Source organism: Fistularia commersonii, chromosome 6, assembly GCF_037954325.1.
Source record: "Fistularia commersonii isolate RoL2024-O1a breed Wild chromosome 6, RoL_Fcom_v1.0, whole genome shotgun sequence".
NCBI classification, from domain to species: Eukaryota; Metazoa; Chordata; class Actinopteri; order Syngnathiformes; family Fistulariidae; genus Fistularia; species Fistularia commersonii.
The window spans coordinates 7,558,494-7,585,254 of NC_141289.1; the positions used below are offsets into that span (position 1 = coordinate 7,558,494).

Here is a 26,761-nt window from a genome sequence, read left to right on the forward strand (position 1 = left end):
GTAAATGTCTCTTGCCTTCTCACAGATGATGCTGTCAATCACGGTATCTCACATCTTCTCCGTCTCTACATGGACGAGTCCACGACACACACTCCTCGCTTGTGTTTTTCCATGATTTTCTCTGGGTGGCGGGTAGCGTGTCCCGCTGTTTTTAAACACAATTTCCCGGACAGCTGCAGCAATGTCGGCGTCAAGTGCTCATCCTGCTTGGCCCTAACTCAGATCTGGATTCCAATCTCAAAAAAAAAAAAAAAGAAAAAACGCACCGAACGACGGCTTGGATCTCAGAAAACAAGTCAAAGTTCCACTTTATTATGGAAAACACGCAAGATGCGAGCATCGGTTTATTTGTGTATTTTATCCCCTGACCCATTTAAGACTCTGCAATAAACCCCAGAAAGCACACAACTGAATTTCCCCCTTGTTTCTCCTCTCCTCCAGTCCTGTTCAGGCAGGTCGCCAGTCCCACAGGCTTCTGTGACCAACGTCGCCTGGGCCTCCTCCTGCACGACTCCATCCAGATCCCCCGCCAGCTCGGCGAGGTCGCCTCCTTCGGCGGCTCCAACATCGAGCCCTCTGTCCGCAGCTGCTTCCAGTTTGTACGTGATACGCTTTCCCATCCAACATCTAACAAACGGGTTCTTAAAAATAGCAGCCATCGGACTATAAGCCCCGCGGCAACGTATCTCCGTCGCCCCGCGGAGCGCATTGATGTTTGTGCATCAGCTCGGATCTGTTTTTGTTTACCAAACACGATTGCTTTATCTGAGAGCCGAGCGTGGGATACTCACGAGGAATGATAATCAAAGCGAGAGAGAGGTGTGCGATATCGGGGTTTCCGTGTAGCCGACAAGACGGGTGTGCAGGAGAGACGGGGCCGGAAAGGGATCCCGTAAATTACCGGGGCAGAATAAGCACCTCGGTTCCATCCACCTGCAACGGGAAGCTGAAAATGGCAGCATGCGTACTTTTGTGCATCTTTTCTCGACGGCGCGGCCTGAGAATCAGGCAAAACAGGCAGCAGATGCAGCCGTACATGTAGTTATTTTTTTTTCTCCTTTTTTTTTTTTTTTTTCAAAGGATCTCAGTAATTGCTATGTGACTCGATTTATCCCTGAGCTCCAGGAGATGATCCAGCGTTTTTCATGTTTAAAGTCCCCCTTGGACACAGGATTTAGCTTCTCCACCCTCCTTTTTTTTTTTTCCCATTTTCGAGCGCTCCGAAAGCAGAAACGCAAGTGGAATTGTAAGTCGTTGATTAAACGCTGTTTGTTTTCTCTTATGTAAGCTGACAACCTGCAGTGGTTCATCGGGGCCGCTCCATTTCCTTCTCCCATTTTTTTTTTTTTTTTTTTTTTTTTTTTAAAAACTCCACATGCAAATGGCGACGTTTTGGAAGACGTGCACACCACCAGACCGTAGGATACACCGGAATTGCTGTAGTACACATGCCAGGCCAGGAGTTGGCACTATGATTTCGTGATTAACTGAAACTGCAATTGCGTTTTGGCCGCCGTCGACACGGGAATGGCTTTTTCAGTGCCCAAAAACTGCATACTATAGAAATCGGCTCCAGACTAAAATGGTTCGAGAAGGTTTATGGGGGAAATGCAACACTTTGAGATTGGGTATGCTCACCAGACTGAGGCCAGTTGTCATGCGCAGCTAGTGCACCATAGCAAAGATGGCCTACTCGCGTAAATCCAAGTATGTACTCCAGAGAACTTGGACTGGCATGACTCCCAGTGCACATTCTGTTGGAATCAACAGTCCTTGTAGTTCCAGGTCTCCAAGCAGTAACTCCACCGCATCATTGGTCCATACAAGCACTCTACTGCTCAACATTGTTGATTTTTACACTAGTTGTAGTACTGAGATTAGTTATTGCGGTGGGATGATCGTGTTTTAGTTCATCCCAAAATCACATCTGTCTGCATGCTACAGCGCCTCTGGCGTTGAGCTCAGTCTGGTTTGCTCGGAAATGGTTTTCAGGACCATCTGTAGGTGGAAAACGGTGACCGCAGGCAACATGAAATGTTGTCGCGGTGCCTTAATGTCACCTTCAGGCACCAACAGGTCTAAGTTTTACCCTTATGTTATGGTTCCATTTGGAAATAAGTATGATGGAGAAGTTCGCCTTAATAATAGGTTGATAAGTAGATGTGTTGCTTTTTTTGTAATGTGTGATGCAAGGCATTCCAGAACACACACACACACACACACACACACCCTCAGGCCTATGTATCGCTACCTGATGGCATCTTGCTCTCGCTCTGCAGATGGTTCGGCCTGATTCCGGCTGCTTCCCCCTCAGGAATCCAAACAAGGGAGGGAGGATGTGGGGTCAGTTCTGCGGAAACTCCAAAATCCCAGGAGATCCTAGTGTGGGAAAATTGAGACACGGAGCCAAAATGGCACCCAGGAATTATTTCCTGCTCATCCACCTCTTGTCATTTTGATTGGTAGATGTGAAATATCCAGAGAAACTCCTGGGAATTTCTTTTAAATTTGGCGTGAAGGTCCCCGTACCACTCGGGTAGAAGAATCCAGGGGGCGACCTCATGAAACACCTTTTAGGGCGATAACTAGAAGATCCGTATGCCGATAATGACACAATTTCACACAAGAATTAATCTGATGGAGCGAAAGAGATGAAGAGATGACGTTTTTCATCCCAAAGGTCAGGGTAACGGTCACTTTCATTTTTACACGCTTTACAGAACAAAAAGCCCAGGGTTCAGTGCAACGGGGTTCTTTTAGAGTCTCCACTAAATGTGTGACTCTTGATACTCGAGGACGGAAACTGTAACGTGATTGTTCGGCCGGAGGATACTGATAGTCTTAGTTTACTGGTGCTTTTTGTGTGTCTGCAGGATCTTATCAACTGTATGTCTGATAAGCGAGTGTAGCATGGGGGGGGGGGGGGGAGTAACTGCAGTGCGGAGGTTGTTGGTTGGATCCCAGACTCCTCCTGTCTGTGAGAGGGTGAATGTGACCCGATGAGTAACATCCTTTGTATCAGTAATATCTCTGTTACCATTTGCTTGTTGTACTTACTACAATATGCTGACGATACACTGGTGTACGTTTATTCACTGTATTTTATTTGAAATGTTGATTTTCAAATATATATATCAGCTCGGGGTCCAAAGTCCACTGTTGGTCTGGCTCTTTTTTTCAGTCCCAATTGTGGTAGAGGTCCAAGGGAGAAGCGATCACACTTTGGACCGGATTCCGTGTTAGACTTTATGGATGTTTCACAGTTTAAAATTCAAGGTTGTTTTGCTAAAAGTCTCCCCCACCCCCAGCTGTAGAACCCAAAGGGATTTTCAGGTCAATCGAAACGCAGAGAGGGGGAATAGAAACGAGATAATTCCCTAACAGCATCACAGATTGGATAAAAAAAATAGCTCCTGGTTGTTGGTCTGGTGCTGTTATTCTGCTGATTGCGCGATCAATCATTTTGAAAACAAATTTCACGTCTGTGTTTTTGCCCAACGGTTCCCATGACTCTGTCTTTCTCAGGCCAACAACAAGCCTGAGCTGGAGGCCGCCATGTTTCTGGACTGGATGCGTTTGGAGCCCCAGTCCATGGTGTGGCTTCCTGTCCTGCACCGCGTGGCCGCCGCCGAGACCGCCAAACACCAGGCCAAGTGTAACATCTGCAAGGAGTGTCCCATCATCGGTTTCAGGTCAGCGGCAGCACACACGCGTGACGACACAACTGCAGAAAGATGGTTTGAATCATACGTGTTTGGTTTTTAAATGGTCCAGAACAATGTCGGGTGAACATTCATTCATTCACAATCTATACTACTTGATAGGACGAGCCTATGCTAGCTATCATTGGGCGAGAGGCGGCGTTCACCCTGGATCGATCACAGGGCCACATATAGAGATACAACCATTCATTCTTTCATTCACATATCATATAGAGACAAATATTCACTCTCTAATTCCCATATCATATAGAGACAACCAACCATTCACTCTTTCATTCACAAAACTTGTGGACCTTTCATTCACTCATTCATGCATCATGTCAAGACAATCAATCACTCTAATGTACATATCTAGAGACCTACAACCATTCACTCTGTCACGTCTTCACATCTTATAGAGAGCTGCAAGCATTCACCCTCTCATTCACACGTCTGGACAATGTAGGGTCTCCAGTGAAGCTCCTGCATGTGTTTGGACTGTGTGAGGAACCTCACGCAGACACGGGGAGAACGTGGTGACTCCACAAGGAAAGGCTTCCTGTGGGAATCCAACCAGGCACCTTCTTGCTGTGACACAGAAGCGCCCAAACTCAGCAGTCTTGTCTCATAAAGCAATAACAGATAAAGCCAGCGCGCGGACGACAAGTGAAATTTTGCTTTTCCAAAGCAGCTGATTGAACGGCGCTCCGAGGACTTTTGTCTCGGATCATATATCACCATCGCCGTTTTATTTAATGAAGAATGATTTGTTCTTTTAAACCCATCATTAGTCTATATTTCAGGCTGTCAGGGAGCGAAGATATTGCTTTTTGATTGCAGGGAGAATACAGAAGAAGGGCTTTTCATTTTTAAAGCCAAGCAAGTCGTTGTCTCCCCGAATCGCTTTCCCTTTATCTAAAGAGGATGAAAAGAGTAGCAGGAACTGCTGCTTTTCCTCCGCTTCAGAGGAAACCACGTGTCAGGCGACCAGAGACCCTTCAAATACAAAAATACAGTCCAATGTGAGCTCAGCAATTCTGGCTAATGCTAAGGTCGTCTGAAAGAAAAGCACCACATTCACTGGTACCAAAAAAAGAGGAGATCATTTGCACAGCGTCCTGCAGGTGCATCAGCTTTATCAAGAACACCAGAAGAGGATACTTGCAGTACTTTAAATGACGTACAGTAAAGTCACGGGTTTCGACTAATCAAAACTTGTCAACCATTCAGTCTCATTTAAAGGCTTTCTTTTCAAGTGGGGCAGCATTTAGGGGTTCCTCCTCGCAGCCAGAAGGTCCCTTGTTGAATTGGAGTGGCGTCTCCATGTTCTTCGCGTCTGCTTGGGGTTTCTCCGGGTTCTCCGGCTTCCTCCGACAGTCCGATTTACATGCAGGAGGTTCAGTGGAGACCCTACATCGTCCGGATGAAATTTATTTCTCTCCATGACAAGTGAATGAGAGGGTTGTTGTTTGTTGTGTCTATATGACATGTTAATGACAGATGTGTCTATATGACGGTGGAATGAGGGTGAACGGTTGTATGCCAATGTGACGTGTGAATAAATGACTGAGCGAATGGCTGTACGCCTCGATTTGAGGCGCAAATGAGAGTGAATGCCGATATGATGTGTGAATGAGAGGGTGGCTGTTTGTCTCATCTGTTTTCCTATGATTGATCCATGGTGAACTCCTCACCCATACGCTGGGATCGGCTCCTGCACTAGGATCCTGAGTGCAGGATAGGAGGAATAGATAATGAACGTTTTCAGGTGTAACTGCATTTTCATCTGGTCCAATTCCGATCGCTCTCCATCACCCGCCTGTTGGTCCGATAAGCGGCGAGGCCTCCTGCATCCTCGCCCGTGACTGAGGATATTCTATGGCCACGCTGATGGAACTGCAGTCATATTTTCAATCCAGGCGCTTAGAATCGCGGCAAAGCTTCCCCTCCCCCTGCGCACACACAAGCAAAACACTCACACTCTCACAAACCTCTGTCCTGCCAACACAAGTGGTGATAAATTTTAATGAAGAGTCTAAAGGCCAGAGAACACATTTTTCCCAGGTAATCGGCTGAACCCATTCAAAGCAGCCGCGGTTTCACCAAAACACACCGTAAATTTCTCCTCTTCCTGTTTGCCCCACCTTGACCTTCATCCTCTCTCTCCCTCCACAGATATCGGAGTCTGAAGCATTTCAACTACGACATTTGCCAAAGCTGCTTCTTTTCCGGCCGGGTCGCCAAGGGACACAAAATGCAGTATCCCATGGTGGAGTACTGCACCCCGGTATGAATGCGGGTATTTGCTATTTGGCGTTGCGCTCTGCTCTGCGGCTCGGGAAGGAATTATCAGATGGCGCGAGGACGTTGAGTGTGAGGTGCCAGACTCGCTGGAAATAGAACTCCACCCTCAGCGAGCGCCAGTTTTTGTAGTCCGGATCTACGATGGATCCCGAAAATAAAGGGTTGCGGTTACATCCGGCGGATGAGTTATTTTCCTAAATGTCATGAAACCTGCTGAGGTGTGAGGCGCGCCACAAATGAAGCACCCAAATATTACCAGTTCCGATACATCATTTATTTTACCGTCAGCCGATTGTTATTTCATGGGGTTCATGTTCTCAGAACCATCTTGAGGGTAATTGTCAAACTTTGATTGACGGCGTAACCCCGGGGATGGGGCTGCTAGCAGACGTTAAAGGTCTGCAAACGCCTTCACCTGACACGAGGAATGAATTCATTCATTATCGATATCGCTTATCTTGCACGCGGGGTCACGGACAAGGCGGTCCACCCCAGCCGTCATCGGCCAAGAGGCGGGCTTCACCCTGGACTGGTCACAAGTCCCCCTCACATTCACACCTCTCTCATATAGAGACCCACAACATTCACTCCCTCATTCGCACGTCCTATAGAGGCATACAACCATTTCCCCTCTCATCCACGCACTCCCGTATTCACCATTCACCTGTCAAATAGAGACGTAGCCATTCATCCTCTCATTCACAGTCATATAGAGACATTCCCCCATTCATATCATTCACTAGGTCTCCTGTTATGCATGTTTGAGCGCTCTGTTCCAGAACTCTTGGCTGCTTACCCGACAGCTCCCCCCCTGCAGAGGTCACCGGTGTGTAGACACGAGCTCCGTTCTCCACGGTTCCGTCTCAGTGCTCTAATCGGACCCACTTTCTCTGAAAAGGCCCCGACAAACCCAGCGTTTTGAGGCTGCCAATCACCAAACGGCACACAAAACGGGCCGGTTGTCGAGGGAAGCTGAGCTCCTGCAGCCGGGTGTTTCTTCTGTTTTCTTTGTCCCCGAGATCCAGCGGAGAACCGGGGTCCCTAAATTAAATTCCTGAATTTTCAGACAGAGGAACTTGGCCAATGTATAAAAAATGAAATGGGAATAGAAAAAAAACTAACCAGAATTTATATCTCCGGCACCAAATCTCAAAACAGTTGTCCCATGACCCTTTCCTCAGACCTGGGCATTTTACGGCCCGCGGGCCACATTAGGCCTATCTTGCTTTTTTATCCAGCCCGCCAAAGTATTTTCTTTGAATGTTTTAACAAGTATTTTCAACCAATTTGAATTTTAAAAAAATCCAGATTTTTTTTCCTTTTGTTTAATTCTGTATGGATGATCCCATACCAAATAAAATGGGTACATTTATATGATAATTAATTATTTTAAAGTTGGGATAAATTGCCCTAAAATTTCAATATTTAAATTACAATTTTCATTTTGATGAATTTACATGATAACTAGGTGGCACGAGCTTAAAAATTAATTAAGAAATGTGGCTCGCCAGCAGAAAATAAGTGCTCACCCCTGATCTACAGAAACCCAAAACCCAGAAGCAAACTCTGCGCTTTAGGAATCCCGAACAGATCCCAGCTTAATGTGGGCGGCTCTCAGCCTCGACTGGGATGGAGTGAGAGAGACAGAGGGGGAATAAGGGTTGCAAGGCACAAATGGTCTATTAGCGCAAATATCAGCACCGCTAACAGCTACATGGTAATAGCGGACATGATCTTGAGACATGAGAGAGCAATGGGATTTAGGAGAAGATGAGGTTACCATCATGCTCGGATGATGGGCTGGAGAGATCATAGAGATGACTGATATTTTCCAAAAAAACAAATGGAAGTTAAAGTCCCAGACGCAACTTTCCGCTTCCTCTCGCCCTAATTTCTGTTCCGCGGAGCTTTGGAAAACCCCGGGCTTTTCGACAAAGCACCGAACCCTCCGCCGTCGTCGGTGCGCGGCGGCAGCTCCACAGTGATGTTTGTAAATCACACCCAGGGCCGTAATAACGACACGGAAACACCGACGGAGAGTCATAAATCTGTTTCCTCGGTCTTGTAACTGTAATGGCGCACTCGGGGGGCATTAATTTCAATCACCGAGTGTGGGAATGAAGTCAAAAGGACTTGAAATGAATGAGTTTTCTGAAAGTGTGTGTGAAGTGTGTGTGCGTGTGTGTGTGTGTGTGTGTGTGGGCGCGCATGCCACACTCAGGCCGAGTGAACAAAACCACCTTTGTGCTCCGTCTCTCCTCTCCCTCTCCAGACGACGTCAGGGGAGGATGTCAGGGACTTTGCCAAGGTGCTGAAGAACAAGTTCAGGACCAAGCGCTACTTTGCCAAACACCCACGCATGGGTTACCTGCCGGTGCAGACCATCCTGGAGGGTGACAACATGGAGACGTGAGTGTCTTATTTCTCACACACACATGCACGTGCACACACATGCAGAAAAAAAATCTGCATGTTTTCATTATCCTCCTCATACATGAGGGCAAACAGGAAGAGAAGCTGTAGACACACCTACTCTTGACCTGAATCGGAGGCTGTGTGCTCGCCCGCGCACACACACACACACACACACACACACACACACACACACACTGATGACGGGAAACTTGATTTGTGTCGCTCAACGAAGAGAATCAGGTTTTCTACTTGGAGCAGCGACAGTGAGCTACTAAGTGATTCGTTGGTTGAGTTACTGAGGGAGTCGTTCGTTCTTTCTAGTGAGGATGGCGACTCTGAGCTACAGAGTGATTCGTTTGTTGCATTACTGAGTGATTTGTTTTGTGAGTATGGTGGGCTGCTGTGAGTTCCCCATGATTCTAAGTTCGCAGCTCATAGCAGGACTAACTTGGTGAACCAGTTAAAAGAGAGGATGTATCGTGACTCAGTGAGTCAATAAAATGACAGATCTTCCACAACTCACACATATCTAACACACGCCGCACGTAGATATAACCGACACATTCGCACCAACATAAAAGTGTGTGTGTGTTAAAGCCTCCGGATCTGACAGCACATATTTGTCGAATGGTGTGTGTGTGTGTGTGTGTGTGTGTGTGTGTGTGTGTGTGTAGACGTGCGCCCACTGTGGGCTGCAGCTAACAATAAAAGCCCTTTTAATCCGGAGGATTTTTGAAAACCTCGTATATGAAACCAATCCGCAGTCTTAATGGATACAAAAGATTTCTGGTAATTCCAATCAATCTGTGTGTTCTTCTGGCGGACAACCGGAGACGCAGAGCCCGTTGTTTTTAGATCGGACGCTAGTGGAGATGGGTAGGCCCTGCAGTGCAGTTCAGGAAGAAAACTGAATTTGGCAAATAAAGCGGAACAGCTCAGTTCATTTGACAGCTGACCCCCTTCTGGAGTGTGTACAGGTGTGTGACGGCTTTGTAACACCAGTAAATCCCCCTCCCCTCCCCCCAAGAAAGCAGACGGGATTTAAGGTGTAGAGGAGAGCGTCGTATGTATGACGGGACCCCGGGCCGCGGGAATGAATGCGTCACAGTAAATGTTATTTCACGCTCCTGAGAGGATTGAGATTCACCGCGACCGGGGATTGGGAGCGCCGAGACGCTCTCATCGCTCATCCACATACTTTTTAGTGAGAGCTTTCAGAAAATTCCACCTGTTTTTTTTTTTGGGATCACGTACCTGTCGGTCCGATGGCGTCGCAATCAACTCCCGCAGCGCAAGAAGCCATTTTGGTTTAACTATTATGGCTGCGTCCGACTCAGCATCAATAATCCAAACCTCTTAAGTGCATAATTCTGGAAATTATACATTTATCGCCGTATCAGTTTTCTTTACATGGGTGATTTATTTAGTCTGCAGCTGCCATCACACACACACACACACTTGGAGGAACGAGCCACACTTTCTTGATGATCTCAGCCCATTTGTTTTTTTTTTTTCCACTGCGACCACGGCGTTCAAACATTGCCAAATGAGCCAGTCATCAGGAAGCGGGGGGGGTTGGGTGACGCTAGAAGGTCCAAAGCAGCTGCTCGGATCAAACGAGATGTGTATCCTCCGCTCAATCTTCGGCGCCTCTGTCAAGCGATGCGAATACGCGGATGCGCCCGCATCTGCTCTCGCTCGATTCTCTCGATTTCAGCGCTTTTTTTCCCCCCCCCGTGCCGGCGAGCAAACGGAGCGGTGCGGCCCGGTAGAACAATTTAGCATCATTAATTATGCAACGACGGAGTCTCCCGAATGCACGCCACCTCCCGCTCGGCGGCATTTATCTGATGGAAACGAGCGGTTTACCGCACCTTTGCGCTCGGTCGGAGGCTGCGAGCCAGCTTTCCGGAAAACAATGTCAATGATGTGTGGAGATAAGTCCATGGGAATGTTCTCGTGGGCGGCGCGGTATCTCAATGACCTCCAAGTGAAGTTCTCGTCCGATAAGACGCAGCAGAGCGAGCTCAGATGTTATCATCGTGTGTGCGCGTGTGTGTGTGTGTGTGAGTGTGTGTGAGCAGACATGTGCACTGTAACTGTTTTTTAGTTTTCGTTATCGTCCGCTTTCCATACTACAACGCCCATCATGCTTTGCTGTGCAGCGTCCTCCCACTACTTGTGTCACCATCTCATATTTTTTTGTCTTGCAGTCCTGTCACTCTGATCAACTTCTGGCCCGTAGACCATGCGTGAGTACCTGGCTCAAGCGCACACACACACACATACACACATATTCACACATTCATTGCCACAGTCACACGCACACACACAGTGATCATCGAAAAAGTAATTCTTTCTCAGTCATCACACACTGTGTGTGTTTGTGTGTGTGTGTGTGTCCAAAATCATTGTCCTTGCACCTCCCAGCACTGCCCTATAGTCATGATACACACACACACAAAAGCTAAATATAGTACAGGCAAGGTCGCATTTTTACACGCGAGTGATAAATATTTTTCTTGAATTAAAAATAAGGTTTTCATGTTGCAGTCAAGGTTTGACTTTAGGTCACACTGAAGGGGACGTCGCAAAGAATCAAAGTCGGAGAGTAGTCAGCGCAGAAATACTAGAAATTTTTTTTTTTTACTTTACTCCAGCTGCCTGGAACCCGCCGGCACCCGACCACAATATTAATATGGAACAACCAACTGTGGTTCGGATTGATATCACTACTCCTCTTCCTCTTAGTCACCTCCTCCCTGTAATCACAGCCAATCACCCGCTTCCGTCTAAATTCGTCTTTTCCATGACCTTTCTGCTCTGACTTCATGCATGCCTGCTTAATACCATTTGACCAATTATAGAGTTCTAGCTTTTCCCGCCTTCAAATTTCTCTTGGAATGACGACGTTGCCCGAAGTATCGCAGACGAGTCATTTTGTTGTCCCTACGGGATGCATGATTCAGAAGTGGCGGCCGACCCAAGGGCTGCTGTGGAACTGAACCGGGTTTAATCCGGCATAAAGGAGCGTCTCTCAAAGTGGAATAAGTCAGTATGCGTGGCTTATACCCAGAGATAGGATCAGGATGGGACCTGGAATCTGGATTACAGACCAGGAATATCACCAGGGGTTGAGATCAGGAATACAATCAGACATTGAAGCAGGAGTACTAACAGTCATGGAATCAGGAATTAAGTTGGTATTGAGCATGGAATCAGGAATACAGACTGGGAATGTCAGTAATAACACTGGGGAACAACACCAGGCATGGAATAAGGAACACAGACTAGGATCAGAAATGAAATCAGCAAAACAGACCGGGAATATCAGTACAACACCATTGGGTCCGATCAGGAATATCCAGGGTAACATTTTCATTTCCCATTGTTGGATTTAAGGATTCTATTCTAACACAGAGAATCCAGTAAGACTCCATCCAGAGCTTCACACTGCATGATCCCACCTCTTGATTTTGGATCAGTTGTAAACAATCCAGGGACTGATGGGGAGAACAGGTGCAGACGATTAACAGAATTAGCATGTTGACTCGAGATCCGCGTTTGTTGGGTTTCGGAGGACCCAATGGACAGGGATGGTCCTGTAGGAGGCCTGTAGGGGTGAAGGATCCTTTATTTCCCCTTCTCAAGAAGCAGCTAGGTGTTAGCTTGCAAATCTTTTAGATGTTGTCTTTCCCTTCTTCTTTTTTTGGCCGCTCCCTTCAGGGGTCACCAGAGTGAATCGGCTTCCTCCATTTCCTCAGCATCATCTTCTCTCTTTCCGGCTAACTTCATGTCTTCTATCCCTTCATCCATACGCCTCCTCTCTGGTCTTCCTCTAAACCTCTCCAACCTCAGCATCTTTCTACCCAGATCTTCTCCATCCCTCATCTGTCCACGTCCAAAACATCTTGGTGTGACTTTATCTCCAGAACATTTTAGCATGTGCTTTTCCTTGGATGGACTCATTCCCTGAACCTCTCCGTCCTCCTCACTCCCGAAGAGGAACCTCCACATCTTCATCTCTGGTCTCGCCACTGTCTCGTGAACCTTTCCTTTCGTCTTATCGATGTTAGTTTCCATGCTGCTATCTTCTTTTTCCTAAAAAGAAGTTAAACATCGCTGAACTAAATGCTGGCATAGGAGATTACAATTACCTGGATCGTTCTCACGTTGTTCCCTGCCGTCGGAATGATGAAACTTCCCAAGGTGTCCTTGTGGAGGGAACTTTTTTAAAAGAAGTCAAATCCCAATTTCTCAAGGTCTCAGAGACTGCAGGCGAGGTCGTCGGAATCCTTCTGAGGATTCCTGGTTACTGATATCAAAACACCGATAAGGCAGAAACCTTTTTTGGGAACACGGAGTGGAAACGAGGTCCGTCATTGGTCCCGGCCAGGCATCCGCGTTCCATCTTGTTCTTCCACTCACAGCCCTCCTGTGGATTCATGTGGCTCGTGCCGGTGTGTTTTGTTTGCTTGTGGATTAACGAGTTCCTCCCGTGGTCGGACTCATGAGCTGGGTCTTTCTGGTTCTCTCCCCCTCTCTGGCAGGCCCGGATCGTCCCCCCAGCTCTCACACGACGACACGCACACTCGGATCGAGCACTACGCCAACCGGTAACGCGCCGTCTGCACATCGCCGGCCGTAGGCTCATTGTGTTGCGAACAGGACGCGGTGGATTCTTTCTCCACCCCTGCCCCATCCTTCCGTCGTGTTCCACTTTTTACCTGCCGCCATCCCCAGCCCCTGCAGATAATGGCTCCTCCAGAGAGCTCTCCAGACACCAGAAACATCTTGATTGATGTGATTTGGAATAATGAATTTGTAGAAAAAAAATGCCAAAGCGCAGCGCACATCCCGCGCCGGGTTCGTATGTATGACTTTTCTCCGACCGTGTTCGCGCAGCCGCTAAATCACAGGGGATCCGTTGCCCTGATTCTTTACTGACGCAGTTCTTGGGAAACTTTTTGCTCCGTGCTACGCCGCTCATATCCCTGAGTGAATCTTAAAGTTTAGCATAACATCATTTAATAGTTTTGTGTTTTTAAGAGCCGTTAAGTCGCACATGGGGGGCATTCTCACCTTGAGCAACTCCGGGTAAACTCACGGCGGATTGTTGTGCACATTAGCTTCAGTTGTTTTTCGGTGGGGTTTTATTTTTCTGCTGTTCGCAACCCGGTGAGTCTATTTCGGGCAGAAGAACATATGGAGCCGCCTCACAGGCATCTGCATATACAGACACATCTGTTTCGACATTTGGATGTTATTCTTTATGAGACCATAATGAGGTACATGAAACTGGAGTTATTGTGAAATGGAGTCCAAAGGCTTTGGATTCTTCATGTCAGGGTTTGCACATATCCTGGAAAAATAGGAAGAACCTTCTTTGATTTTAGTCGTGGAAGACAAGGCAAGGCCAAAATGACGGCCTTCAGAACCGCAAGCCAATGATAATAAAAGTTGTGACGTCCCCGCTGTCGATGTCGACATCCGCAGCCAACATGGCCGACTCCATCATGTCGGCTGTCGGTCGATCAATGACCTGCAGGTAGTAAAATCGCTGAAACAAGTGTGTGTGTCCCCCATGATCGTTTCTGCAAAAAAAGCGACCGGGATGTCAAGGCAGGCGGGCTATTAATCCCACCGCTAATGTGGCTCCGGAGCAGAAGCGACGTTTGGACAGGCCCATTCCTTCTTCCCGCCATATTGACATCTATTCCATTAGCACATTTGTAAAAGTCACCCCCTTTTAAAGAGCCGATCACTTTGCAGTGACAGATAAAAACAAAGGTGAGACACTGACATGCTACAACTCAAGGGCGGTCCAAACGCAAATTGCCTAGAAACCAACCTCCCCATGCTCATTCAGATCAACTGCTCTCAATTGAAGCGACTCCTCGGTTCCTTGGCGTTGGAATTAACCTGACCTACGCCTCCAATAACTCAACTCAACATGTACGCCCTGGAAATTATATGGCGGCTTGTTTTTCTTCTTCGACGTCGTTATGAAAGCAGATTTTCGCTTTGCCACGTGGTTCTGGTCTGATTGAGAAAGTTGAAAACTCCCTTTGCGGTCCCGCCTGCAGCGCTGACATTCTGTCGCCGGGAATCAAACAACTCGACGCCGCAGATTTGACCGGTATTGTTTCCAAGCTTGCCCCTTCCACCACTGCTCACATTGCAAAGTAAATGAAGGAACGTAAACACAGCTGTTGTTTGGAATTCAGCTGAAGAGAAGCCCCGGTGCTTGCTATGTTTGCGGCGGTGGTGGTGCACTTCAAGAGAAAAGCACTGCAGGGAGCCCTTTGTGGTTCCACAGTGAAGATAAAATCTGCTAAACTTTCAAGTCGTGAGACTCGAGGCAATTAAAAACCAAAAACATCAGGCTTCATTAGAGACCACTGGCATGTGTGAATGGACCTTCATCACCTCATGGTTCCAAAGTGCTTCAGGGCTCATTTACGCTCGGGCTTCGTACCTGAAGAGATATGTCCGTCTAAAACTCTGTCAAACGTCACTGCCCGCATTTTTCCCATGCGTGCTTTAAGTTGCCATGGCGGTTAAGCAATGCATCCACCGGAGGGGAGTACAGAGTTCACTTCCAACTTCCAAATTATGTTTTAGATAATAAAAAAAGATGGGGCCGCTGCAGGAGCTGGTGAAAATGTACATTCAAAGAAAGGGGCAGCGCAGTAGATAGCAGCGGCTTGTGCGGGCGTTCAATCAGAGGGCCGAGAGTTCTCCACGGTTACAACAAAAACAATTTTTGTCGTCTTCTCCGTTCTTTTCACCGCCTCCCATGACTTCCAGTGGTACTGCGCGGTTTGCTGCGTTTGGCTACGCATCCACAGGCTCTCTTAGCGCGTACAGGATTAAGCAGGAAGTGAATGTAGAGGATGGAAAGAAGGCACCGCCTGTTTCGGATACAATGTTTAGCATAAATGAGCTTTAACATGGATCGCGTTCACCCCCTCACACAATGACAAACCAATGGTAGCAGAGGCCGGGCCATCGGGAGCAACTGGGGGTTCAGTGTCTTGCCTGAGGACACTTTGCCACATTGAACCGCCAATCTTATGATTCATAAGGACGCCGGCTCTGCAGCCTCCCCGCCAATGTGGTCCGAGGTATTCTGGGTGTCTGCCTTGGACAAGAAGAACAAAAAGACTTAAGTCTTAGTTCTGAGTTGGTAGGGATGTCGCTTCCAATTGGAAGGTTTGCGGTTTAATTCCTGTCTCTTTCCGTCTGCAAGTCGCAAGTAAGACACTGGACCCCAAGATGCTCCCGATGACCTGGTTAGCACCTTGCTAACCATGTGTGTGAATGACTGAATGAAATCTAGCATCTTTGAATACATAAAATGTGAAAGCGCCATATATTTGGAGGCCATGTTTTTTTGTCCCAGTTTGTAGGGTTGATTAGCATCTAAGCCTTTAAATCCACGTCACAACTGTTGAAGAATATATATTGTTGCATTGATTCCCAAGGAATGTACATCTTTGTAAACAAAATACGCACGTAATATATTCCTTAGATTACAAGATATATTACTAAGGCTACTTTGAACTTAATGTAGCGTTGATTAATATACACGTGTTTTTCAGTGCAAACTACAAGCGGCACATTTTCCAGTTTCATGTACCTTTTAAAAGCAAACTCAGTCGCCGTCGGTGTCTCCGGAGTGTGTCTGTAAATGTCAGCGCTTGAAGTGTCTGTGCATGTTTGCTCATTATGAAGTGAAGGAACACGGGGGAGGGGGTACCTTGACAAACCGCATTCCAGCCTTTTGTTTACGAGCAGCTATTGTAATTTCAAGTGAACTTCTTTCGAATGCGCCGAGACAAATTCCGCCAGGTGTAAACGGAGACGGAAGACGTTGAAAGTCTTAAATGTCAAGACATCCCAGAGCCCGAATTGGCACTCGTGATAACACGACTCATTGACTTTTTGGTGAATAAGCAGTCTGCGGTGAGAGTCCAGAACATGCATAATGCAAAAGCATTCAGAGATTTCCTGCCCCGGCATGCAAACTAAAATGCCTCTCAGAAGAGAGAAAACCCATCAGTTGTGTCGTGGTGCCACCGCGAGTCAATCAGAACTTATTCACCAAAAACATCTCAGTGTTGCTCCATGTCACTGTGATGCTAACCGTTGGCCGCTGCACGCCGCCGAGGGACAAGAAGCAGTCAAATCAATCAAACGGCTGGTCAATCAAGCAGCTGATCACAAATGCGTTTAATTGGCCACTGTTGGCGTTCCTCAGTGTGAGCTCTGGAAACACATGCCAAGCGTTTGATCCCTGGCAGAGAGCATCTTAAACCGCTCACTGCTGCTCGAAGCTAGCACACACACACACACAACCACGCACACACACCAGTACAAGGCCACTGACACATGCTGAGTCACATCCCTCCTCTCCAGGCCCTACCAGCCAAGATCCCGAGGATTCCAGATATGAGAACGCGGAATTTCCACTTTGGAAATGTAAATAGAAACAGTGATAAGTGTTAGCAATTGGAGGCTGACGACAAATTGTACTTTAAAGGGGCTTTTTGATGTCTGCAGGCTGAAACTAACACTCACACTGTGTGTTAGGAGCCATTTTTTTGGCCAGACTAATGATTCATACTTTGGTGAATTGGTTTGAATTGAAATTTCAAAAATGACCCAATATCATAAAATATAATCTGCAGGATTTGTTGTGTATCTGCTCTGCCTGTCACCTTGTCATTCTATGGACAGACAGGTTCTCTGAGCACTAGTGTTTAACACGTAGCATACGGTTAGCTTAACATAGCCAAGAGTAAAGATAAAAAAAAAAAATTACAATGACCACTAAGATTGGCATTGCTGAGTCTCACTCTTGTTTCCTGTTTCAAACTCCCATTTGATTAGCTTTGTCGCTAATCAATCTTTTTAACTAGGCTGACTCCTGTCTGACATCATATCATGTTTAGCATCCTGATAGAAGATCGGTGTAAAGGCCTCTATTTCCTCTGCAAGAAGCAAGAACTAAGTTCTGGCAACCGGGGCTACCCTGGTTCTGGAGTTCTCATGGGGTGTCCAACAACTGTTGTGTAACAGGTCAAAAATAAGTGGGCGTGGTTAATGCGGATAATGTTTAGCGTGACCTGTGCTGCGGTGGGCGGGGCCTATGAGGACATCTTGGACTTCTGTAGTGAAGTATGAAATGTGACACCCAAAAAAGAACTGTTCTTGTTCTCGCAGCCGTGGGTAAAACTTCTTCCTACTCTTGGAGGACCTAGATGCCTTGATAGCGCTCTTATATTTGGATGCTAAACATGAAGATTGACAGAAAGTGGGAGCTTCTTGCGGCGCATGTTGAGGCCTTTAGTATCATTGTATAACCAGCGCGACGATGTCGCTCCAAAAACATCCAACTGACCCCTTTAATACAAAACCCTCTCTAAGCTATAAAACCCCGGTTGGTAAGTGTTATTGTTGTAATTCAGATTTTTACCTCTCCCGACACTGTACACTTCACTTATCTCGCAGGGTTTGTGACTAATGCGGCAGTCATTCAACCGGCAACAAGCGTAAAACACACTTACAAAGGCGGCAGCGCCAGTGAGTCACATCGGGAAAAACCAATTAGCGGCGTAACGTGTTAAATGTCTGCCGGTCTTCATTTTTTCTGCCGCGGCTTTCGAGGAAACGTAAGCCGAACTCGTGCAGGATATGAAGAGTCTCCCAAACCCCCGCCCCAATAGGAGATACAGCTCCTGGTTTGTGGGGCCTACATTTTGTAGCATCTTCTGCCGCTATTTGCAACCAGCTGGCGTTTATTGGAGACCTGATTTCCCACATCTTTCCTCTGAATTGTCATTCATGCTAACGCTACGTACGTCAACCGGTACGTTCCCTCCAACTGTCGTCAAACGTCACTACCCACGTACTTCCCATGCCTTATGTACCGTGGTCCGTTTCAAACAATAATAAAGATGGTGCTGGCGGAGGAGTTGCCGATAATGTTAATTCTAAGAAAGAGGAAGCGCAGTAATACGTTTGCTACTTTTGGCAACTGCAAGCTCCAAGAATACATAGAGGAAGCAAACACAGAAGGCGCCATCCGTCTACATATCTGACATTGAGCATAAATTGTCCTCGAGAGTGATAGTTTTTCGTGCACCTCAAGCCATCGGGAGGAAGCGCAAAGTCTGCAACGCCACATGTTAGCGTAGCATTCCCATATCAAGCGTCACATTGGAAGCCCCGCCCACATTCACAGCAGCACATCATGATTCGTCCGCTTTCCGGGACTGACTGCTCTGTTTCTTCCCCCCCTCTGCAGGTTAGCAGAAATGGAGAATCGTAATGGCTCTTATCTGAATGACAGTATCTCACCCAATGAGAGCATGTGAGGACTGCTTTTTGTTCATCTGTGTGGTTCCTCCGTCAACCCCCTCGCCATCCCTCCCGCTCACCTATTGGCTGTCTTCTTTGCTCCCATTGGCTGGTTGTGATCTGTGTACACTCTCTCCGACAGTCTCATTTGTGTTTGCATTTTTTTCCCAGTCAGTTACTCTTGAGTCCATCTATCACCGACGGGATTCTCTGGAGATTATAACCCAGTTGCTGCCTAATTTCTCCTTCTTTATTATTTGTTTGTGTCATATAATTCAGTTGTGTCACGATAATTATAATATGAACAGAGCGCGGCCTTAACCGGTCGTCATTGCGGCTGGAGACTTTCACATTTCAACGCATACAGGGCAAGTTCTCTGCAAAAGTGTGTTCTGTTACTCTTGTGCCATTATAGTGATTATTTATCTGGGTATTTATCGTGACACAACTGATTTTTTTTTTTTTTTTTATTTCCTCTTCGCTTTTTCTGATTCTTCCTTCTCAAGAATGTGTTAAAGTAAGTAGTTCGGGTTGCAGTCCAGAGAGAGGACCAGAGACCAGCAGACGGGCTGGAGAACCTTCAGATTCCCGTGTACATCTTGGCCCTTTTAGGAATATTCAAAATATTGAATAATGCTGGACACGGTGATACAGTGGTTAGCGTTGCCACCTCAGCCAGAAGGTCCCTGGTTGGATTCCCACAGGGGGTCATTTCTGTGTGGAGTCTCCATGTTCTTCTGTCTGCTTGGGGTTCCTCCGGCTTCCTCCCACAACCCAAACACATGCAGGAGGTTCATTGGAGACACTAAATTTCCCAGATGTGTAAATGAAATGTCGAATGGCTGTAAGCGAGTGAGTGAGGAGATTTATGTCCCTATTGTGTGAATGAGAGAGTGAATTGTTTGTTTTTATATGATGCATGAATGACAGGGTGAATGGTTGCATGTCTTTCTGACTTTGACATGAGAGGGTGAATAGTTTCATTCATTTCATTTCATTTATTGGTTTATTAGGACAGTGTACAATTACATTATGCACAGAGGCAGAGATGTTTGTACCAGATTGTAGCTTGTAGCTAATTTCCATCTGTAGTCCTGGGAAGACAATACAAATGTTAAACTGTACAAAAAGACAATATATACAAACTATACAAATAGACAATAAAATAACTATACAATATATAAACAGGCAATAAAATAAGTATTTTGCAAGTTGAAAGCGCAACGTATAATGTGATGTAATGTAATGTAATGTTGTGACATTATTAGTTTGGTCATCTGGGGGCCATCGGATGATACCCAGAAGGGTAACAGTATGTCTCAGTATGATGTGGAATTGAGTGAGTGAATGGTTGCACGTCCCCGTGCAATGTGTGACTAAGAGTGTGCACGGCCCCGTGATGGCTCAAGGGTCGACGCAACGTCTTGGCCAATAACAGCAGAGATCAGCTGGATACATGTCTCAAAGACAAACCTTCCCCCCCTCCTCAATATGCGCCAGGTCGAGCATTTCGCATCCCACCGTCTCAGCCACACATCACCTCCTCAAAGAGAAGTCTCAACTCGGGGAAACACTTTATAAATTATGAATAATGTCGTCAGTTTAGTGTTCAGCTGAGAAATTGAAGAATGATTGAATGTTTGTAACACTGAACACGATTGCGCGTCAGACACATGGCGTGATGTTCAGCCTTCAAAGTGAGTTCCCAAAGAAGGCGCTCAGTCTTACATTGGGTTTTCATCATGCAGTCCGACCAGATCCTATTTACAGAGTGCAGAAATTAAATCTAGCTTCGTGTTTTTCTTTTGAAAATCTGTATTATCTAGATTGACGCACGGCTGATTGAGTGGACAAAAAAAAAAAGTTGGAGGGAAGGCGTCCAGGGCGCCGTCCTGCTCTGATCACAGCGAAGGGGATTTGTTGTTTTTCCAGAATGGACGCATCTGCAGAGGGGAGGTTTGATCAAACCCCTCCCAACACTGAGTGTGTGCGTGTTTGATGTGTGTGTGTGTGTTTGTGTGTAAGTGATCACTCAATTGGCATGGCTCGGCCAACAAATTGCTCCGAAAAATCCAGCCCGCCGCCGTCGCGCTCCCTGGACCTCTCTCTGTCCTTGCTGCGCTTGAACTTCTTCTGTGGTGCCATCCTGTTTCACTTCACCTGGTACATTCACTTGCTGATTTACCCACCCCCACTCTCTTTGTGTGTGTGTGTGTGTGTGTATGTGTGTGTGCGTGCGCGTGATTGTGTTTGCAGCGATGACGAGCACATGTTGATCCAGCACTACTGCCAGTCTCTGAACCAAGGTTCTCCTCTCAGCCAGCCCCGCAGCCCGGCCCAGATCCTCATCTCCATGGAAACAGAGGAGAAGGGGGAGCTGGAGAGGGTCCTCAGCGACCTGGAGCAGGAGAACAGGTGCAACTCCTCCTCCGAAGAATGATCTGTTTCTCTGTAGTGTATCAGCTCGCGCCGTCGGAAGAGGATGGATACTGATTCGGACAGTTCTGGAAGCGCCGCGGAGCTCGCCTGTTTTTCCTCTCCGTTGGAGTTTGATGGTGCTCACCTGCGGAGGGTGTTTGTTCAGGATCTGTGATAACCGTCCAATAAAAACATTTTTTTTCTGAACCGGACAATAATAGACAGGACGCCAGGAAGCCTTGGCGTGCCAAGAGCTGCCGTCTGTCCGGCAGGTCTGCTTGAGGGGGGAGGGGGTGCGCGGAACTGGCAGCAGATGGACGCGGTGACGCAGATCGTCCCGTGTGGACGGCGGATAAGAAGGCGGCCCTGACAGCGGCGCCTCGCGGGGAGGTCCAACCAGGGGTCGGTGCTGACAGCGGAGCCCGCTGGACCGTCACCGCTGCCAGGGAGGGCTTGTTGTCCGTTACTGTGTCATCCAACTGTGAAGGGGCTTCAGGTGGCTGTGGCTGCTAGACAGCCATGTTTCTGGTGCTCCATTTCACAATGAATGTTACTGGGACAGCGCCAGAAGTGAAGATAATGGTCTTAATACCCAGGAGTGTGTTGACACATTGTTGATGATACTTCAGTTTTGACAGCAGCCTTTTTCACCCTGTAGGAACAGTTCCTAGAACCTTTTCAGGGAGTAGTCCATTTCTTGGTGTGTTTGGGCAGTACAGGAACCAGGGATCATGGACCTTCAGCTCCTAGAACCATCTTGGCTCCTCCTCAGAGGCTCTTTTACGCTTTCATTGAAACTTAGTTGCCTGGCGTTTGATGAAACTCATAATCCACACCCATGAGCAGATGCAGAGCCATTTTTAAATGCGATGTTGGTCACTAGTTAGGTGTTTTTTGTTTTTTTTTGCGACATAATGGAAAGAGGCAGCGAGAAATGGAGCAACAAACAGGGCTCGCAGAGGAACATCTACCTTTCGACCAGAATAAGTGAGGACTTAGCTTACAGCTAACGGGGTTCTTTACACAGCAAAGCCGTGCAGGGAGAAGATAAAAGCATTTAAACCATCCGATAGTTCTTTGTTATTATTCCATGAAGGCCACGGCACCTTCCAACTCAATGTTGTCCATGTCATCGTCTTCTTCTTCAGTGATTTGCCACAGACACTCTTGTCACACCAGTTCCCCTGCAGGAGGCTTTTACCTGGAACCAAATATTTCACAGTGGCTCATTTTAACACACGATGTCTCTGCATCTGACGCCGCAGGAAACTGCAAGCCGAGTACGACCGTCTGAAGAAGGCTCACGACAGGAAGGGTCTGTCCCCGCTGCCGTCCCCCCCGGAGATGCTTCCGGTGTCGCCCCAGAGGGCGCGGGACGCCGAGCTCATCGCGGAGGCCAAGCTGCTGCGGCAACACAAAGGGCGCCTGGAGGCCAGGATGCAGATCCTGGAGGACCACAACAAGCAGCTGGAGTCCCAACTGCACAGGCTCAGGCAGCTGCTGGAGCAGGTACACACACACACACACACACACACACACCACGCGGAGGAGAGTTTCAGCGATCCGGATGAATAATATATATAGTAGAACCCGGGCTTACAAATGTCCCCAATCACGAACAAATCAGCTTTTGATCAAATTTTTAATCATGCTGCAAACCAGCCTCAGTGCACAAACGCACAAACAAACTCACAGGCTTTTTTGGGTCGTAGGGTTGCGGCGTAGCGGAAGTCATGCGTGCTATTCCGTGTTGTTCATCGTTGTGTTCTCCTGTTGAAATGCTTTTTTTTTTTGTGCATTTTTCCGTAAGTTAGCCTACATAATGCCTCCAAAAAAGCTAAAAGTGCTAATGCTAGTGATGTTAAGAAGAACTTAAAAATTACAGCAAATCTGAAGCAGGAAATAATAGCTAAAGCATGAGAATGGTTTTGGTGTTACAGATCTCGCCAAGCACTATGACATGGGTAAGACAACCACGTGTACAGAACAAAGATGCGTTAAATTTGGCTGATGTGGTTAAAGATGTGACAACGTTAAGAGAGTAAAGTGATTCTTAGTATGGATTAATGAACGGCTGCTTGCTGGGGATCATTAGCACTAGCGAGGGTCTCATATGCGAGAAGGCTTTACTTTTGCATGCTTTTTTTAGTGAAGGAAACACTGAGTACAAGCGCTGGCAAGAAGAGAAACAGCAAACACCAGAATTACAGTAATAATCAAGGTTACATTTAATAAAAAAAACAGTTTCGATAGAGTACAGGATGACTTTTGGGGCAAGAGAATGAATGAATGGGTTTTACATTTCAATGGGAAACATTGATTCGGTTAGCGAACATTTCGGTTCGCAGATGGTGTCAAAGAATGAATTAAATTTGTGAGCCGATGTTCTTTGGTACCTCTTTAGCTGGAAATGTGTAAATTTTGAGGCAAAGTTTCCGCTGTGTGAACTCGGGCCGGCCAACAGCTGAGAGCGACACCCCAGCCGACGCCTCTGCCCCCCAAACACTGCACTTCCCTTCTGACTCCTCTAATTAAGCTGGGCGCCTGCCAATTTGTTGTGTTTCCAACTGCGTGTGTGTGTGTGTGTGTGTGTGTGTGTGTTGTCAGACGGACTCCAAGGTGAACGGTACAGCCCTGTCCTCTCCGTCCACCTCGTCTCAGCGCTCCGACTCCTCCCTCCCTCTGCTCCGCGTGGCCGCCAGCCAGACTACTGATACAATGGGTGAGAACAAACACACACACACACACACACACACACACACACACACACCTAAATCCTTTAATTTGTATCCACTGTTTGAAAAGCGTGCAGGATATAAATGGAGATGTCTGATTGCACAGTCTGTCCAAATTACACTGTTGGACACTGTTCAAAAATCTTACGTGTGTGTGTACGGGTGTGTGTGTGTGTGTTTGTCACACATTATATTTTTCAAATTTATTGAAAAGGGAATAAAAAAAAAGCCCCCTCCCTCCACGCAGGTGACGAGGAGCTGTCCAGTCCGTCCCAAGATGCATCTGGGCTGGAGGAAGTGATGGAGCAACTCAACAACTCCTTCCCCCACAGCCAGGGTAAACATTGTCCTGAAACGCTCTCAATTCCAGACGGAATAATCTCATTAATTCCTGAAATAGAACTGCGGCCTGCGCTGGCCTCCACTGCCGATGTCATTGTATCATGTTTTTCATTTTTTTTTCTGCCGGACAGTTGAAAGTACCGAAGCGGATCCGAGTGCCGCTTTAAGACGGCAACGCTGAATTTATTAGGCGTGACATTCAGAGTCGAGGCTAATATTCTCTGATTGATTTGAAATTTTATTTCTACGGTGCCCAAATCAGGGGTTCCTCAATTGCTCCTTAAACTCTTTCTTTGACAATCTGTGCTCCATACTGACTACCTCTCCGTGCATTGGAAGATAATTCCAATGAAATGTGTTTTCTCGAAACCTTAAACATCAACTCAGCATTGAGTTGTACAGTGACTTCAGTTTCCCGGCTCCAAAGGCTCGATTATTGACACTTGTGCTGAGGCTTCTCCATGGAAAAAGAAGTCTAAATGTGTGTGTGTGTGTGTGTGTGTGTGTGTGTGTGTGTGTGTGTGTGTGCAGTGCAACCTTTGTCAGGTTCAAGGGATGTAAACACCTCCTTGCTCCTTGCTCTCTTACCAATTTCTGGTGGTTCAGCTGTTTGGACAAAACCAAATATAACAGATTATACCACTACTACTACTACTAAAAATAATAATAATAGTATTAATAATAATGTTTGGAATAAGAATTATAATAAAAACATGCATCAGGTTCATTGGTGATCTGAAATTGCCCTGACGTGTGAATGAGAGGGTGAACGGTTGTGTCTATATGTGTCCCTGTAATTGGCCGGTTAAGGGTGAGCCCCACTTCTCAGCCAATCACAGCTGAAATAGGCAACCAGTCCGTACTGCAGTAAAAACATTATAGATGGTGAATAAATGAATTAATGAATACAAAATATGATAATAATATATTCTGGAGGCTGAGAAACTTGCGTTTTCGTTTAAAAATAGTAGTGATTGGACTCTACTGACATCTAGTGGTGAAGATGTGGATGGCAGCCTCTTAAAATCACGGGTTCATTTATTTATCACAAATCCTATCACCAAGATGGCGCATTTAAATGTGTTTTACATCTTCCCAGATTAAAATGACAAACTTTTGCTATTCATAATTTTATTCATTGTTCTATTTTCGCCAACATTCGATCTCTCAGTATTACCATCTTATCCTGTGCGTCACTGTTCCTCGCAGCGGAAGTTTCTACTGAGCCGCAGGAGCAGTGAATACGGTAACCAGTCATAGCTGATCATTCAAAATAAATTCTGTGTGGGACAGAAAAAGCACAGAAGGACGCGTTTTAAAGCTCGAAGTCACCCTTTTCATACCGGACACTCCCGCTTGGAATCCGAAAAAAGCCGACCGCTCGCCTTTAAACCACTGTTCGCCCCTCAGGCGCCTTTCCCTTCCTCTCTGTTACTGATTCTGTCTTCCCTCTCTTCTCCCATCTTTTCTCCTTTTTTTTTTCATCCTCTCCGCAAACCCAAGGAGGGCGAAGGGGACACCCGTGAGAGGTCAGTGGCTCGGCTCTCTCTCCTCGCATCTCCCGCCTCCTGCTTCACATCAGGTTCCTCGAAAGACTCATGATAGAATTTGATTCGGAGGGAGTATTTTTCTCACGCTGCGGCAGCCATGATGCCCGCGCCGATTCTTCAGAAGAACGGCGTCGGACGCGCGTCCGCGCCGCAATCTCACGCCGGCAGACAAGCATGGGTGCTTTGTTTTCGTGTCGATGCTTTTTTTTGGGGGGGGGGGGGGGACTTTTATCGTTTGTTTGACATTGTTTTGTCGTTTTTGTTTCCCCGGTGACGTCCCTGCTGTCTTCTGTGTGTCGCTAACCATCCAAGCCAAACCTTTCTAACGTTCGCTGTCCGGTTGATTTGCCGCCATTAATTGGATTTCCTTTCTCCGCCGCGGTCGCTGAGAGCAAACAGTCGCAGCTCGAACTTGGGCTTAAAAGCCCATTGTGCTCGGTTGCCGGGGAGACCGGCTCCAGACACATTCTCGGAATAAGAAGCCGACGCAGAGACACTCTTTTCAAACACTTTATCATGAATGCGATGCATTTATTCATCCAGACGTCCGGCACATTTTTCAAATATGAGCCTTAACTACTCATTTCGGGGAGCGCTGAAACAAACGCGGCGTTTTCTCTGAGATGCATTCGCATGCTGGCTCCGCACGGTGTCAAACCCCGCTCTCCTGTTTTAATGATTACAACATGGTTTGTTACGGCTCGGTGAACAAGCGAAGGCTGAAATCTTGCTTGACAAAATGCTTGTCCGTCCATCTATTTTCTGCCGCTTATCCACGGTGGGGTTGCCGGGGGTAGCGGCCTAATGGCTCATTCATGCTCGACATTCGAAACGCACACGGATCGCGCCTTACGTCCGTCCTCTGCCTTCATTTCCTGCGTAATTGTCTCCCAGATGCGTAGCCAAACAGAGCGGTGCCACCGGAAGTCGT

The 26,761-nt window shown here is 47.0% G+C and overlaps 1 protein-coding gene across 13 annotated transcripts in view; it reads left to right on the forward strand.

Annotated features, from left to right (window-relative positions):
- The window catches only part of dmd (dystrophin), a 356,433-nt gene that overhangs the window by 326,614 nt on the left and 3,058 nt on the right, over positions 1-26,761 (forward strand). For 4 of the 13 annotated variants that reach the window (XM_086147909.1, XM_086147902.1, XM_086147904.1 and 1 more), the window contains 11 exons: positions 442-599; positions 3,526-3,692; positions 5,877-5,988; positions 8,278-8,414; positions 10,634-10,672; positions 12,971-13,036; positions 18,733-18,798; positions 21,042-21,200; positions 22,469-22,712; positions 23,811-23,925; positions 24,186-24,275. In XM_086147909.1, the coding sequence (XP_086004035.1) occupies positions 442-599; positions 3,526-3,692; positions 5,877-5,988; positions 8,278-8,414; positions 10,634-10,672; positions 12,971-13,036; positions 18,733-18,798; positions 21,042-21,200; positions 22,469-22,712; positions 23,811-23,925; positions 24,186-24,275 (1,353 nt within the window). Of the gene's footprint in view, positions 1-441; positions 600-3,525; positions 3,693-5,876; positions 5,989-8,277; positions 8,415-10,633; positions 10,673-12,970; positions 13,037-18,732; positions 18,799-21,041; positions 21,201-22,468; positions 22,713-23,810; positions 23,926-24,185; positions 24,276-25,783; positions 25,810-26,761 lie in introns of all 13 variants that reach the window. The other 9 variants (XM_086147907.1, XM_086147910.1, XM_086147906.1 and 6 more) reach the window with 7 other exon arrangements.